Genomic DNA, 15944 nt, shown 5'->3' on the forward strand with positions numbered 1-15944 from the left:
ACTTTACGGCGCACAGAGCACGGCCTCAAGCTTATGGACATTTTTTAAGGGTTTCACTAACCAAACAATGTTTTTATTTAATAGAAACTCCCTAAACTATTTAATATAGTTCGACATTAAACTAAGCTGACTTGAATTTAGCATTTATGTTATAATAAATAGACTTATTATTTATGTAACGCAGCAATATTGTTCTTCTTTTAAAGAAACTTTCAAACTAATTTATTCTTTGTTTTTATTTCTTTCCTCTTATTTTGTGAGTTTTGAAAACCGTACAACTTATCATATTAGGATAAAGTTCTTTAAAATGTTATTAGCTCAGCAATAATATATTTATTAGAGAGAAATCCTGCTCTATTAGATCCTAAATTATTCTTGTCTTGTTCTAAATACACAATATACAATTAATCTGATTAGGATACCTTTCCTCGTTTGAATTCACAAATTAACTTAAATAATACTTATCCTGGCAACGCTGTTCACTCTTCACTTTCCACTTAACTTTCCATTCAATTTACCTGCAACGAGAGAGAACGAATAGAAACCGATGAGTGAAACATAAATCACACATAAAATCATTTATTGTATCATATATGGGCTGTAATTTCAAGCTCTTTTAGCAGAACAAAAACTTTCGCCAGACTTTCTCGTGTGTGGAATTTCGCAAGAGAGAGAGAGAGATAGGGAGAGAGGGTGAAAGGTGAAAGTGAGGCAAGCCAACCGCACAAAATGTGTACTTTTGATGTTGAGATTCGTGTCATCGCAGGTGGAATTTGTTGCCCCTGACAATTTTCCATTGAAAGAGTGGCGTACACACAACGAAAATCTAATTTATAATTTTATTTTAAGGAAATCTTTATACTAAGATAACAAATAAATTTAAATTTAAGTTTGCATTGAAGCTAGAACAAATTTATTTCCGGTAAATGCATTCAATATTCTATCTAAAATGTAATTTTGTTTTATAATATTTTTGGTGAGTTAAATAATTGTTTGCGTTAATAAGATGCTTAATAAAATTTTCCAACAAATTTTTAAGGATATGCAATAATTTAACAATTTATTGCAAAGCAGAATTTATTCAAAAGCGAAACCTTTTTCCCCCTATTCCCTTTTTCTTAGTGATTTCAGTTCTTGGGGGTAAATTCGCTGCCTGTTGACATGTCGCCAGGGGCATCATAATCACTTTGCAACCTAATGCCAGCCCACATCCATATATCTTTTTGGCCGCGGAGAGGCGTGTTCTTGTTGAAAAGTTGAAAAGTTTTGGCCCAGGCAGCTGTCGCGGTTCTTCCCGCTCGCAAATGAAGTGCTAAATTATGCTAAATGTGTGACAAAATGTGATTTGAGTGCAGATCAGGTGGCCCTTGGCCTCTTGCCATTTTATTTACACGTAACACGTTACGTTACACGTTACGTTATGCTATATCTCTTTCTATATATGCCTGGATATACAATATATACTACTTGGCTGTCGGAAAGGCTTGCTTGGCAGTCGATAATCTGGGCTGGTTGGCATCTATGGCCGCCATCATTTAAAGGACATCCTCACTGGCGTTTTGCATTACACTTTTTTTTTCCTTATCCTTGTCGCGAACAGACTTTTCATGTCGCATGAAAACAAATTACTTTCGAGCGAGTAATCTTGCGCGGTTCTCCCTGGGAAAATCGGGGGCAAATCAAGGGAAATCGCGGCAAGGCATTGAAATTGCGCTGGGAGCGAGTTTCGCTTGCGTCATGGCTTCAATTACAGCAACAGTGGCGAAAAGTACGCAACAGATTCCATGATTTCTCCACCTCCCTCCCCCTCGTGGTTTTCCCTATTTCCTTGATTTTTCCCCGATATGCGAATTATGTGCGCCGAAAAGTGTTCAATGAAAAGGAACTGAAGAACTGGCCGAGACCAGCAACGACCGGAGCCATCCATACAATCCATATAGAAAAGCAAGTGCTGCCAGCGGAAATTGAAAGCTTCCGTCGCGAACGTTCGCCGATAAAGAAAACCACTGACCCACCAAAAAAAAAGTAAGTAAAAACCAACCAACTGCAGGCCACCCATCCAACCACCCATCTCTCATTTTCCTCATTTTCCACGAAAATGAAATCAAAGTTGCGGCAAAAATTATTCCAATTTACTCCATGCCGTGTATGCAAAAACACTTTCGAAATAAGTTAACATTTGAATTACAATTGCCAAAGTTTGCCAAAAGAAATACTAATTTCTAGGAAATTAAATTAGGAAATTACAATTTGAGCCAATAATATGAATAATGGGGAAGAATATAAATAACTACATTGGGGTATATTCACTTTACTAAGAAAATGCTTTTATTTTATACATGTTATGTATTTATATTTTTATATTATCTATATTAATTAGAAAATAAATGAATTTTTAATGAAAGGCAAAGGCAATAATTAATATACAAAATGATTAGACAACAAAAACTTCATCTAATAGAAACCCTAATCCCAATAGATCGAACTTAAGTTATTCCCATCAAAATGAATGATTCATCGTTATCCTAACACTTTTCCCTTCATTAATCATTGGCTGCAATCTGGATAATTGCCCCCGGCAATATCGTCCAGTGCATAAAATGATTTTGCTATTTTTTTTTTTCGCTTACTCTCCCCATTTTCCTGGACTTTTCCCCATCCTATTTTTCCAGGCTAAGTGAATGAAAACGAAACTTTAATTGAAACGAACGTTTGGTGTGCGTTTTTGGGTTAAGTGATTGATTATGTCTTGTTTGCCATACACATGTAAACGTGCACGTAGCTACACTGAGCGAAATAAGTAACTTAAATGGTAAGGGGAAGTAGCATTTACAATAAATGAATGCAATGTGGTTTTGCTTGGAGGAATTTGTTAACATCTTGGTAATATACCCATTACAAGCTATTATCTCCTATTTTAACCTATTTCAACTCATATTTTTTTTTAATAAAATATAATCTTTTAGCAATTAATTGATTACCTGATTTGTTAAAATGAATCAATATATAGGTATTTATATTTAAATATTTCTGATTTTGTCGGATCCTTTTCTATTTTCATCTCCATTATTTTTTACTATTTTTTTTATATATTTATTGTTGCCCATTTTTTCTCCCTGTGCACACATTCGAGGAAACGCTCGTCGTCGCGCACATAAATTTTTGCCTGTCTGCTGCTGTTATGTTTGTTATTGTTATGCTGTTTCTGGGCGTGGCATCCTCCCCCGAGCACACGTACACACGTACACACAAACACTCAAACACTCACGCACACACGCACATTCGCAGGAATTGGAAACCTAACGTGACAGCCTGACAGACAGGAAGGTGTGCGTGTGTGTGTGTGTTTGTGTGTGGGCGGGTGGGTTGGTGAGTGTCTGCCTAGGGTGGACCCAAACCTTGACAATGCCGGTCGGCTACAATTCATTCAGACAAAAAGTTTGCCACAATAAAAACGAACCGCGCGCGAAATCGAATCAATAATTTAATGCAGGTGCTGCCTACGCCAGGTTTACTGCCATTTCCCGCTGATATATATATACATACATACATATATGTATATATATCTCGCACATATATCCCCAACCCCCTTTCAATTTCCGCTCACATTTCAGCCGACGGGCAGTGCTTTTGTCATTCTGGCCATTGCCAAGTTAACGTTGACGCACACAATAATAATAATGTCTCCAGCCATCGAACTTGACTTGTTTGCCGCTTGTTAAGGCCCACTCCTCATATTCCCTCCCCCTCGGAAAATTCCACCCGGCGATTGGCCACTTTTTCCGATACATGAGCAACTTAATCTGAGTGGAGAAACTGTATTCGGAATTAAGCCGTACGGCGAAAGCTGCCTCTGTGTTTTATGGATTTTTTAAGGCCTAAGTGCGGGCTTATATGCATAAAATATCAGCATTATACTCTTATGTGCTTTAATCTTATTTTCCTGTCGCTCGGGGCCAATTATTTACACATTTTCGTAGCTTGAAAAATGAGTGGATGTAATTATCTATTAATAATACGTTATATGTATTTTATTTATACTTTTAATGAGTTTAAAATACAAATTCTAACAAAATACCAAACATATCATAATTCCATATTTAAAAAAAAAAATGGAATTGCATAATTACTCTTTGAGATAAGATAATAGAGATGCCTATCTTTCCTTGTTTAAAAGAAACAGTTGCTGATAAATTACTTGCAACAAAAAGTCATTAAAATAGGTCAAAAAACTGAGGAAGATACGAACAGCATTGCAAATAATAACATTGCTAAATTGTGTTTCTTTCAAATTTTTTTTTGTTTAAGCAGCTGTTCAATTTTATTTTACAGCGCAGTGCATATCTGCGAGAACATGTTAACAACTTGAAGTATTTTATTAAATGCACATATGCATATATTCACATAAATATACATTTTTTGACCAAGCTAATTAGTTGCACATGATTGTACCAAGAAAACTGCACATTGTTTGTGTTTTTACATTTGCGATAGGCTCTGAATATTGGCAGTTGCACTTAGTAATTTCAGTTAAGTAGTTGCAGCAGAAGTAAATGAATTTCAGTAGACAATTTCGTTCGATTCGCGATGGTCTTCAATCAGCTGCGCATTTTTAGGACGCCTCTGCTCTTAGTTTTCGGCATTCTCTTCCTCTTGCTGCTCTTCCGGATAACGGGACCGCCACAGAACCCCTTTAACCCCAAGAACAAACCTCTGATCAAGAATGGTAGGTTTTTGTTATTCTTAAACAAAAATTGTACGAACCTTCTAATTAAACCAATGGTTATTTAAATTAAATTACATAAATATTATTGTAATATTATTGAAATTTTTATAGTACATCATAAGAAAGATGTTAAGTAATTATGATTAAATTTTTTTTACTTAAAATTACTAGAATATTTCTTGCATAATTGATAATCTATTTTATTTGGCAGAGAACTAATTAATATAATTGATAAATATTTCAATTCAATTAGCTCAAAATTAAAATCTTTAAAATGAATGCACTTTAATAGCAACAGCAGTTGGCTCCCAGAGAGTCCCGAAATCGGACCCCATCAGCAGGCTGGAGGATGACTTCCGGCCGGAGGAGGACACGGACTTGGAGTCGCTGCTGCGGGGCAACGAGGACGAGGGCTGGGCAAAGGGACCCGAGTGTGCTCCGTATCCCCGCTACGAGAATCTGCGCTTCCAGAATCCGTACTTCCAGCACACGCGAACCGGAAACCTGAGCTACTACCTGTACGGTGCGTACTACGACCGAAGACCCCGCCTACCGGAAATAGTCGTCCTCGGAATGGTGACCACGTGCACGGGTCCCTATCCGGAGACCCATCTGCAGATGTGGTTCGAAGGAGACACCCAGCCGGAGATAACACCTCTCCGCGAAACCAAGTTGGCCTGGTACTCCTCCTGGGGCCACAAACAGGGTGTGGGCTATCCCACTCTGCTAACCTTTCAGCTGGCAACCCGAAGGATTCCCCAGCTGGTGAGTTTGGTCTTTGGCAGCAGGTGTTCTGTGCCACAGAACGCTCTTCGGGTGTGGCAGCCTCCAGCTGAAGAGGCACCTCAACCAAATCGACCCCTGCGAACGGGAATCTGCGTGAAGTTCCTCCGCTTTCCGGACGAGGATCCCTCGGAGCGTTTGGTTGAGTGGTTGGAACTGATGCGAATGCTGGGTGCCAGCCGGATAACCGCCTACGACATCGGGGAGCTGCATCCGAATGCCTCGAGAACCTTGGCCCACTACACGAGTGCCCAGGATGGCTTACTCGAACTGAGGAAGTTCCACTTTCCCGACGAGATCAAGGGACACGCCAGATTTCGCAAGAGTCTCGTGGAAGCCATGCTCTACAACGATTGTTTGTACAGGAATCTCTACGATTTTGATTTCCTGGCAGTGGTGGATGTGGACGAGGTGATCATGCCGATGGGCGACTTCTGGAATTGGCCAGATTTGCTGGCGGAACTGCAGTCGCAGGACGTTAATTGCACCGCTCGCAGTGGCTACTGTTTTAGGAACGTGTACTTTCCCAAGGAACTGCCAGAGGATGGGGAAATCCCGAGGCATTTTCACATGCTGCGGCACGTGGTGCGGGTGGCCAATCATCTGAGTGCCGATTTGGCGGCCAAGTGCCTCCATAATACCGCCCATGTGACCGTGTTGCACAATCACTTTGCCCTGAGTTGGCGGGATGCCTGTGCACCGCAGCAGGTTCCCTTGGATTTGGGGCAACTGCAGCACTATCGACATGTGGACCAGCCGGAGACCTTGAAGGATCCACCGCCCATAAGGGATGCAAATATTCGGCGATTCCAGCAGCAACTCATACGCAACTCAATGGCTGTCCATCGGCAACTCGGTTGGGGAGCAGCGTATTGATTATGTATTTTAATTGCTTTTTCGCTTTTGTCGCTTTTATTGCTTTTTTTTGTTGCTGCTGCTGCTGCTTTTTTTTTTTTTTGGGTACATTTAAGAGGCTTAAATCGGTGGCCACGTGTCCTTCGGGCTACGTGCCGCCACCTTTTGACCCCGTGGCCACGTCAGCAGGATAATAATTGCTTATTGACAGAGTGCGGCACAAAAGTTTGCTTTTCCCATTTAGCTTAGTCGCAGCAAGTAGTTTTTGGGGCTCGACATTGCGGCACACGTGGGCAAATTATATACATTTCCTTTCATTTAGTAGGTATAACCTAGATATACCTTAGGAACATAGCTAGTTTTTACTTGCATGTGCATATTAAAAGAATTACCTTTTGAGGTACTTCGTAAGCCGAATATATCTGAATATATATTTGTTGGCAAATATTTTCTATTTTCAAAGCTGCATTTCAAATGTTTAGCTTTAGAGATAATAAATATGCTGTATTTAAGAACCATCGTATTCTTTTTGTAACTACGATAGCTGAATAAAACATTTATAATAAAATTAAATGACTTAATTGCCTTAACTGCTGTAGCAATTTATTTGTGGCTAAGAAAAACCTGATAACATTTAACTAATATAAATAAATAATATAAATATTGAAGTGATTTTGCACTTCAATTTTCATTTTATAAAACCTTGCTTTCATTTGACCTTTAAAACAAATCTAAATTGCATATCCAAATTGCCAAAACACATCCCATTGTTTAATAAATGCAAGATGAAGCTAGTTAATTGTCAGAATCCTTGCGGCATTTTCTTTTCGGCTTAATTAAACCGAATTTCTAGTTTCGCAAAATTCAATGACAAAAGAAGCCGCAGTAAAGAAACCACTTCAGATTTCCACACCCACTTTTCCCCCTTCCCCCATCTCCTTTCTCTTTCACTCTTATTTTCCATCTTGCAACGGGCAGAAAATTAATTTGCTTTACATTGCAGTTTCCAAGAGAACCGGAGAATTTATGCCAGTCTACTTGGGCATTTAAGACTTTTGATTCGGTCGTTCGGGGATTTCAAAGACCTCCTGTTGACAACAAAACAGCTTCACATTGCGTATACGCCCAGTATGGTTTTCACAAAACTATTTTTCAATTAGTGACGAATGAACAACGAAATTCTGTATTTGGGGCTCTGAGTTTTATCATAAGCTATGAGGTTTTTTGATTTGCAAGGAGAATAAACATATTTCGAGTTCAATGAAAGGCGGAAATTTTCAAAACTTAGCTGATAATTCTGCACTTGTGTTGTGATTTTTTTTAAACGATTGCTCTAAGCCTAAAAATAATTGGACAGTTCCCTTTCTTTCACACTTGCCGATGTCGCTCAAAGAATTTTCCTCGGAGTCGACAAAAGTTTCCCTTATGGCTTATAAAGTGCATACATTTCCTTTGAATTTTCTCGAATTGCGAATAAGCCCTGCGGTGCTTTTCAATCCCGCCTGCAGTAAACATTTTCAATTAGTGCGAAGTGTGTGTCTGGAAAATGGAAAAATAAAACTGAATTTAAGCCGGGATGGGGGGGAACAGCATAGCATTTTGCTGCCATTCTAACATGGCTTTTCAATCAAACAACTATTGGATTTCCACATTGCAAGGATTGATTTCTTTGATTTGTCTTCGGGGCTGAGAAAATGTAGAAGCAACTTGGAAAACTTGGAAAAGCTATATTAAATTCCGTACAATAACTGTAGTTTCATGCTTTCACAATGCTGACATTACTTTTCAATTAGTAATGGTTTAAAATTGAGCAATATTGTTATTTTGTTGTTTTTGCTATTTGATTTGTGAATTCTTATGAATTTAAAAGTTTGTAAAAGCTGACAAAAAGCAATCATAAATAAGATTGTTACCGAAAATTTAGAATTTTAAACTTAATTCTTCAGGAGAAGAAAACCCAAACGAATGGCAAACCTTGTTCCATGGAAAATGGTTTGGTTTTTGGTAATATTTCTTAAGATTTTCCAACATAGTCGTAAACAATCGGTTTCTCTAATTAATTGCCTTTTTCACTTGGTGGGAGTGGCTATTACAAGCCCATTCATTAAAATCCACACAACGACGTCGCAGAACGAAATTAAAATCATTTTTCACCGAACAAGTGAGACACAAAAATGCGTGCCGGGAAATATTAAAATATTAAAATGGAGGGGAAAACCTATGGATATGGCGTCTAGGAAACCAAGCTGACAAATGAACGTTAAGAGTGCGCGACAATTTTTTCATTTATTTTTTTCTGCTTTTTTTTTTTTTTTTTTTTGTTTTTGTTCATGGCGGCCTTTTGAATTTATTATGGAGGCGCTGGAGGGGGCGTGGCCAGCCCAGAAATACCCAGAATTGGAATGGCAAAGTGACAAATTGATGGCGGGGGGTGCTCGACGTGTTTTTATGGCTGTCTATTCTTAGGCAATATTCCCAAACAATTATCCCGCTAATAATGCATATTAAAATGTAAATGCCCATCCAGGTGGGCGGCGTTTGGCGTGGGCATGGCTGAATTCATGTCTGAATTCATGGTTAAATTTATGGCCAACAGCAGATGACAAGGCAGTGAATAATAGAAGATATACGCAGGCCTTCGAGCTGAAGGCCCTGATTATTGCCAGCCAAGTTACGACTTGGCCCAAATTAATGCCAAGATGGTTTCATCCAGCGAATATTTCCGGGAATAAAGAAGGAAGTGTTGCCTCGAGGCTCGAAAAACATTCCTCAGGATATTAAAATCCACTCTTGTATTTATCACATTTTTTTTGTTCTTAATTTAAAGTACCTATCATTAAAAAACCTGAGGACAATAAAAGTTTTCTCTGTTAAAAGTTTGCTATAATGCTGTACAAACTTTGGTGAAACTAGTTTGGTTAGCTTTTATTTTCAATTTGACAGTTTTGCCTACTTTTTTTGAGGGGAGCAACTTTTATTAGCTTTAATAATTAAATATATAACCATGTTGTTACATTAAATTTTACTAAAGTTTGGCTTTTTTTTAGAGTGATGTACAAATTTGTACAAACTTTGGTGAAACTATTTAAGTTGGTTTTAATTTTACATTTCACCGCGTAACTTTTTATTAGCTTCACCTTTTTGTTATTTAATATAATAATTTTTTTAATGAAGTTAAGGTATTGAGAACACTTTTATATGTCATAAAATATGATAATTTAATGGCTTCGATTGCAATAAAACACCTTTTCGGCTCAAGTGAGTTAATGGGCATTCCGGAAATACATTTAGAGTAAGCCCGAATGGAGGGCAGTTGTTTTGGCTTCCTTCTAAGATATCATTGTATTGGCTGACTTCCGCTAATGGGCCAACTTGCCAGCATTTTGGCAACAGTCACGCGCCCATTTTCGGTGTGATAATTCGAGACGCGTTCAACGAACGGCGGCCCTTCAACTGCGACTTTTCAACTCGGATTCGGATTTGCAGGACTCGTCGTCGACTTTTGGCCTTTTTTTGGCCGGGTCGGTTGGGGCTATAGTATTTCATAAATTTAATTGTCACGTACTCACATGGAACTGAGCGTGGGCTCCTACTGCTATTTGGGATGGCATATAATACGTGTTTATAACTCTGTTGCGCGATTTAGGCCATAAACGTGTGCTCCGTGACCTACGTGGCGTATACGTTACTTGCGAGACGCTAAATGATTTATTTACTGTATTTATTTAATCTATTTGACGACCCCGGGCATCCGATCTTGGCCCAAAATGAAACTCAAACTCTGCGAGGGCAAAAGGTCCTTTGTGAAATTGAGTTTCAGTCAGCCATTCAGTTATTTTAGTATTCTATTCAATTTAATTACCTTTGGAGAGGTCATAGCACAAATGGTTGAAAATTGAAAATTGTTTGATAAACAAGTTTCCATCTGTGTGACTCATAATCCGATTTATTTTTATATTTATTCGCATTATTTATTTGCTGCACATTTATTGCTGTTGACCAACAATTAATGGCACCTAATGTTTTATTTTCCCACAGATTACCATAAATAATTTAATTTAACTCCAAAATAAATAAATAGCATTTACTCTAAAAATACTGTGCAGTTTTAATACCCTAAATTAGTTGTTGCCTTTCCGTGTCATTTAGTTGTCCAGAGAATTGCACTCATTGTTGTTTGCTGCCAGAGTGCACTTTATTTTTTAATGCCTTTGTAGCTAAACAGTTGCCACTGGCTTTTCACTTTTCCCCGGGAAAATATGGGATGTCGCTTCTAAGCAGCGAGTGCTGCACTCGAATACTTGAATAGTCGAATGCGACACGCATCAAATCACTTTACTCGAGTGCACACTTAATGTCGCTTCAAATGAGCGCAGCTGAGCACTAATACATGTGCAAAAGGGAAAGGCGGATGTGGATGGGGATACGGATGCGGATGCGGATGTGAAAGCGGATGTGTGTGTGTGTGTGTGTATAGAAATTCCTAAGCTAAATGCAAGCGAATCGTGTCAAGTTTGACGACTAAACTATTTGCTGGTTGTCAACAGTTTAAAAGTGTCATGGCAAAATATGATTTACAACCGCCTAAATAACAAATAACCTTTTAAAATGTCAAGCTAAATGCAATACAAAAACAAAGCTCTGCGGTTACCTCAAAATCTTTACACTACCTTTGATTTTAATAAAATGAATTTCTGCTCAAATGCGTCATGTTTTTGGCAAACATTTCAAAAGCCTTTGAGAGCACTTGTGCATTTGTTAAGCATTCATTTTTGGGTTTTTGCAGTTGCATAAAAGCGAGAAATTGTTTGCTTTTTTTTTGCTGCAGCTTTCAAACGCTTTGAATACTCATATTTCTGTCTAAGGTATTAGTTAAAGCCGCTTTCCTGGGTTATTTCTGCTAAATATGTGTTTATGGTGTAACTTGTTGCTTTTATGAAAGCGAACTGATATTTGTGGGAAATACACATTTAACTCACTTTATTTGTCGGACATTTTTTGCAAACTTAAAAAAAGGGAATATTATTAATTAAAAGCAGTTCCTAACTTAATATAAAAAATTTATATTTTTATATTTTGAAAGTTTTCAGCAGTGTTTAAATGCAAATAAAATGGATTTTTAGCAGTTATTTTTTCCTTGTTTAAACAGCTTAAAAATATGTGAAAGCTTTTTGAACGAGGGACATTCAAATGGTCATTTGCAAATTGGCCATTTATTTCAAAGTTCGCTGGCTGCGGATTTCGCAAGGCCTCTCTGTCAGATTTGCCGTAATTGGTCGTGAAACCATTGAATAAATCCAGAAATACGACGGCTGACGGATGCCAAGTTAATTCCATCATCATCGACCATTCGGCCATAATATTTAACTGATTCCGGGGCCTCGTTTCGTTTACTTCGGCATATTGTATGTAATTAAAATGGACGCCAAAACGGGTTTCCGAGTTCTGGGCCAAAAAGTTTCGCAATAAAAATCCAGTTAATAAACTTTGCGTTGCTGCCGGCGCATACAGATACAGATACAGATACACAGAAATACAGAAATTCATGCAAGGCAACTGATAAATAATGTTAAGAAATGTTCTGTCTGTTTTTCGGGATTTTAATTAAATCGTTTTGCGAGCGCTGGTACAAAAAAAAAAAAAACAAAAATACAAAAAAAAAGAAAGGAAATAAAGTAAAATGAAAACCGAATTGAAAGTTTATGTCAGCGAAAAATGGCGGTTCTATCTGTCGCTCTGTGTGTGTTGATATGCGTGTGTGTGTGTATGAGTGTTAGTGCGAATGTGACGTCAAATATGTTTGAACAACTTTATTATGCAAAATGCCAAACATTCTCCAACTTGTAGACGTGGCGCTCTCGCCTCTCTCTCTCTTTTCCTTTCCCCCTGCCCTTTCTTTCCCCTCTCTGCTTTCTCCCCCTTCTCCACTTTCTCCGTGTCTGTGTGTGGGAGTGGTTGTGCGTGTGTGTGGGTGTAAGCAAGTAGATTGCTGTGCGCGCAAATCTCATTTGAATTATAATGATGACGCCACGCACACACACACACAGGGCAAGCAGAAAAAAAGAAAGAGATATGTGTGTGTGTGTGTGTGTGTTGTAGAAGGGTTGTTTGCTTATTCGAATGGGCTATATCCTTGGAAAATACCTCTTGGGCGACAAGAGGTCATTGCAATTAATTGTTAGGTAATTTTCCTGTTATCTAAAGCCAGTTAAAATTTTATGGTTATAGAAGAGGTATCTATAAAATTTGCATACAAAGTGGCTACTTTTTTTTTATAAATTATCTATGTATAACAGGCTTAATAATTTTTGTCAAAAAATGTCTTTAGAAATTCTTATTAGTTGAATACATTTCTTCTAATAATTAATACTCTGAAGTTTAAAATATTAAAGTAGAAGAAAATCTTGTTTTCTCAACTTCCAAATACGCTTAAATAATTAGTCAGCAGTCGATTGCCTGACTTCGATTCCTCTAAGCTGGCTCAGCGATTTCATTAATATGAAATGGGATCTCTTAAATATTAATGAGTTGCATACTCGGCTCCTCCCCAGTTTCCTCAGCTCAGTTTTCGTGGGTATCCGCTGGACGAAACTCATTCCCAGTCCCGATTTGGCCATAATACCCGTGAAATGTGCCCACCGACCGGCGTATGTATATATGTTAATATATGTAGCTATATGCTATATATGGTGTATGGTAAATGGTGTGTGGTACGTACCTGAGCAAGCTTGCGGTGGAAGCGGGAATATCAGCGTGGTGGAACTTTTGCGCCTGGCCACCGCGCAGCCCAAGGATTGCGGCTTGAAGCTCCGCAGCTGCTGCATGAAATCGGAGCACTCCATTAGGGCCACGTCCGCGAAATGCAGGTCGCACAGGATCTGGTTCTGCAGGATGTACGGACAAAAAAATCAACAACGAGAAATAAGAAATAAGAAACCAGTGTGTCGGTGTGTGAGTGTTTGAGTTCACTGGATTTTCAACGGATTTCTGCCTGGATTCTTGCCGTAAATGATTTATTTGTGCTACACTCATTTTTCTTTATTTTCCTTTTTTTTTGTGGAGGGTCTCATATGTAATTTTGATTAAGCCACTTGCCGTGCATCCGTCATCCGTAATGAGTTCGCCTTTATGGGGCCAAAATGGGCGAATGCATTTCAGATGAGTTCAAATAAGTACATTTCCCCAATTGCCAATTATTTTTGCGATTTTCCCGTACCTCTGGCACTTCCTTATTATTTATTGTTGCAATCTCCGATACGAACAAGCTTGAATATTTTTTTAATTGTGTATTTATTTAAGATTTAGCAGGCTTAAGATTTTAAAAGGATTTTTTTTCTTTTGAAGCCAATTAGTATACTCGAAGTACTCTTGAGATTATTGTTACGAATAAAAAGAAAGTACAACGACATCATTCATTGTTTATTTATTTCTGTGAATCTTAATGAGACAAGCATTTCTCAAAGCTGCTTTTTTGTTTCAATTCATTTTGGATGAGTTGCTTTCTTAAGAAAATAAAAATAAAAGAATGGCAAGCTTTTCAGGCTTTTATAAATCTTTTTTTTATAAAGAGCAGTATGTGAATGGAATTCTGTTTCTAAATTAGTACCATAATTTTTTCTGAGTTCCTTAATTTAAGCTGGTATTTTGTTTGCATATGCAAAAGTTTCGAGCAAACCACATTCTTTATTATCTGTGCTTTATTATAAAGCCAATCCCTAAATGGTTTCGTTAATAAATTTCTTGAACGCATGTTTTAAATCTGAGATTAACCTAGATTGCCTGATTTTTTAACGACTTGACTTGCAACTAAGTAATTAGGCTATTTTCTCTCGATTTGGAATTCACTTACCTTGAATCTCCTGGCCCTCTTTTGATTGGGCCCCGTCAAATTCAGGCCGCAGGAATTGCAGCGCAGGCACTCCTCATGATAGTGATTGTTGTCGTACAGCGGCGATGGTTCTGAAAAAAATGGAAAAGAGGGGAAACGGCGCTCAGTTTGATGGGCAAATCAATTCATCGGTGGCCAAAATGCCAGGAAACCATAAAGCCAGGATGCCAGAAAGCCAAAAACCTAACAGGAGCAGCTAGCCAGCTGGCATGCCCATTAATTTGCATAACCATCGGCATAATGTGGCTGGAATGGCAAGTGGAGGGAAAAGAGAGAAAGGGGGCGTGGCACCACCCACTTCACTACATGCCACAACATGCACCAGCTGGCAGCAGCGACTCAATTACAAACGGAAATGAGTTTCTAATACAAGCAAATTGCAAAAGGATAGATATGCCAGCAGAAGGGGCAAATTGTTGCTTGTCGTCTTGATGAATGGCTGTCGACGGGTTCGCCTCGCCCTCTTTATACCCTCTACCTTCTAGATTTTACCCTCCAATCCCCCAGCCTTCAGCCAACTTTGGATGTCATAATCCATCTGGACCCAGCTGAGGAAAACTTGTCTTAAGCCACTTTCTTAGCGGTGCGAGCGGTGAAAAATGGCTTTTAAGCTCTGAACTAAATTCAGATGACGTATGTTAATTTAACTTGAATTGAATAAATGTGTTATAGAAGAATGGATGAATGGAATGTTCATTAGATACATTTTTAAATGAGTAAAGTATATGCAAATTATAACTTTTAATTTTGGAAGTACAACTTTTGCTGGTGTTGCCTGGCTTACTAATTAGTGGTTTAGAAATATGAATACTTATAAACTTATTTAAGTGCTAGTTTCGAAAGTTATAAAATTCTTGGGTAATTAGCCTACAGTTTTTCTTTATTATTTGTATATGTTTGGTTGATCAAAATCCAGAATGTGCAACAATGTATAAATTCACCAGATCTTATTATACTCTTTGTATTTTTATTTGTTTACCCAAAGTGTTTCATATTCCCTCACACTTTTATGGAGTGTGTGTTTTGGTTTTTTTTTTGGGGGGGCTCTGACAGGCAGGACCTAGCAATCAAGCGACTGTAATAAGGAGCACGTGTGCGTGGCTTACACATCCTTTCGCAGGACTCGGTGTTCGGGGCTCGGCACTCAACTTGCCTGACACCGGAAATCATAATTAAATGAATCAGGCAGGCGGAAACACGTTATGAGCCAACTGAAAGGAATGGGAACACAAACTGATCACCGCCGTCATCGTCATTTCATCGTTTCATTATTTGATAATTTCCATCACATTTCCATCGCATGAATTTATTTTTGAATAGGCACACACAATTTGGTTTTGGTCCGAAAAGGGCTTCTCATTGTGAGTGGTTTATTCAATTAAATCATTTGGCAGTGCATATCGAAGCCTTTTGTTTCCCAATATCGTTGCACTGGGCGTATACTTAATATTGTTGAATTGCTTCTGACAAGCGTGAAAATGTGAGAATGTTCTTCGCTGATTTGCAGTCCAATTAACCCTCAGCGCATTGTTATTCCCTTGAAAATATTTATCGACATATTCGGCAGTTACGTGTGTGCAGTAAATATTGTTTTCGAATTATTTGTGAGCATAGAAATGTTATTTTTGATTTAATTATTAATTTATACTTGACTTCCCCTTTTGTTCCGATTTATTCTGTAGTTTTAGCAAA

General features: G+C 38.2%; 2 protein-coding genes across 2 annotated transcripts in view; one reads left to right on the forward strand and one right to left on the reverse strand.

Moving 5' to 3' along the window:
* Nucleotides 1–15944, reverse strand: part of LOC108095561 — a 103558-nt gene that overhangs the window by 23591 nt on the left and 64023 nt on the right. Inside the window, 2 exon segments of the mRNA XM_043207516.1 lie at nucleotides 13083–13248; nucleotides 14214–14323. Coding sequence (XP_043063451.1) covers nucleotides 13083–13248; nucleotides 14214–14323 — 276 coding nt within the window.
* LOC108095491 lies at nucleotides 4588–6385 on the forward strand. Its single transcript, XM_017196597.1, has 2 exons — nucleotides 4588–4726; nucleotides 5019–6385. Exons 1-2 carry the CDS (start codon nucleotides 4588–4590, stop codon nucleotides 6383–6385), a joined length of 1506 nt encoding a protein of 501 aa, XP_017052086.1.

Source organism: Drosophila ficusphila, unplaced genomic scaffold, assembly GCF_018152265.1.
Source record: "Drosophila ficusphila isolate 14025-0441.05 unplaced genomic scaffold, ASM1815226v1 contig_198, whole genome shotgun sequence".
Classification (NCBI taxonomy): domain Eukaryota; kingdom Metazoa; phylum Arthropoda; class Insecta; order Diptera; family Drosophilidae; genus Drosophila; species Drosophila ficusphila.

Excerpts from the sequence above, each read along its gene's own strand:
- LOC108095491 (XM_017196597.1), top strand. The coding sequence starts at position 4,588 with ATGGTCTTCAATCAGCTGCGCATTTTTAGGACGCCTCTGCTCTTAGTT. Across the intron at positions 4,727-5,018 it reads CAAACCTCTGATCAAGAATG|CAACAGCAGTTGGCTCCCAG; the intron begins GTAGGTTTTTGT and ends GCACTTTAATAG.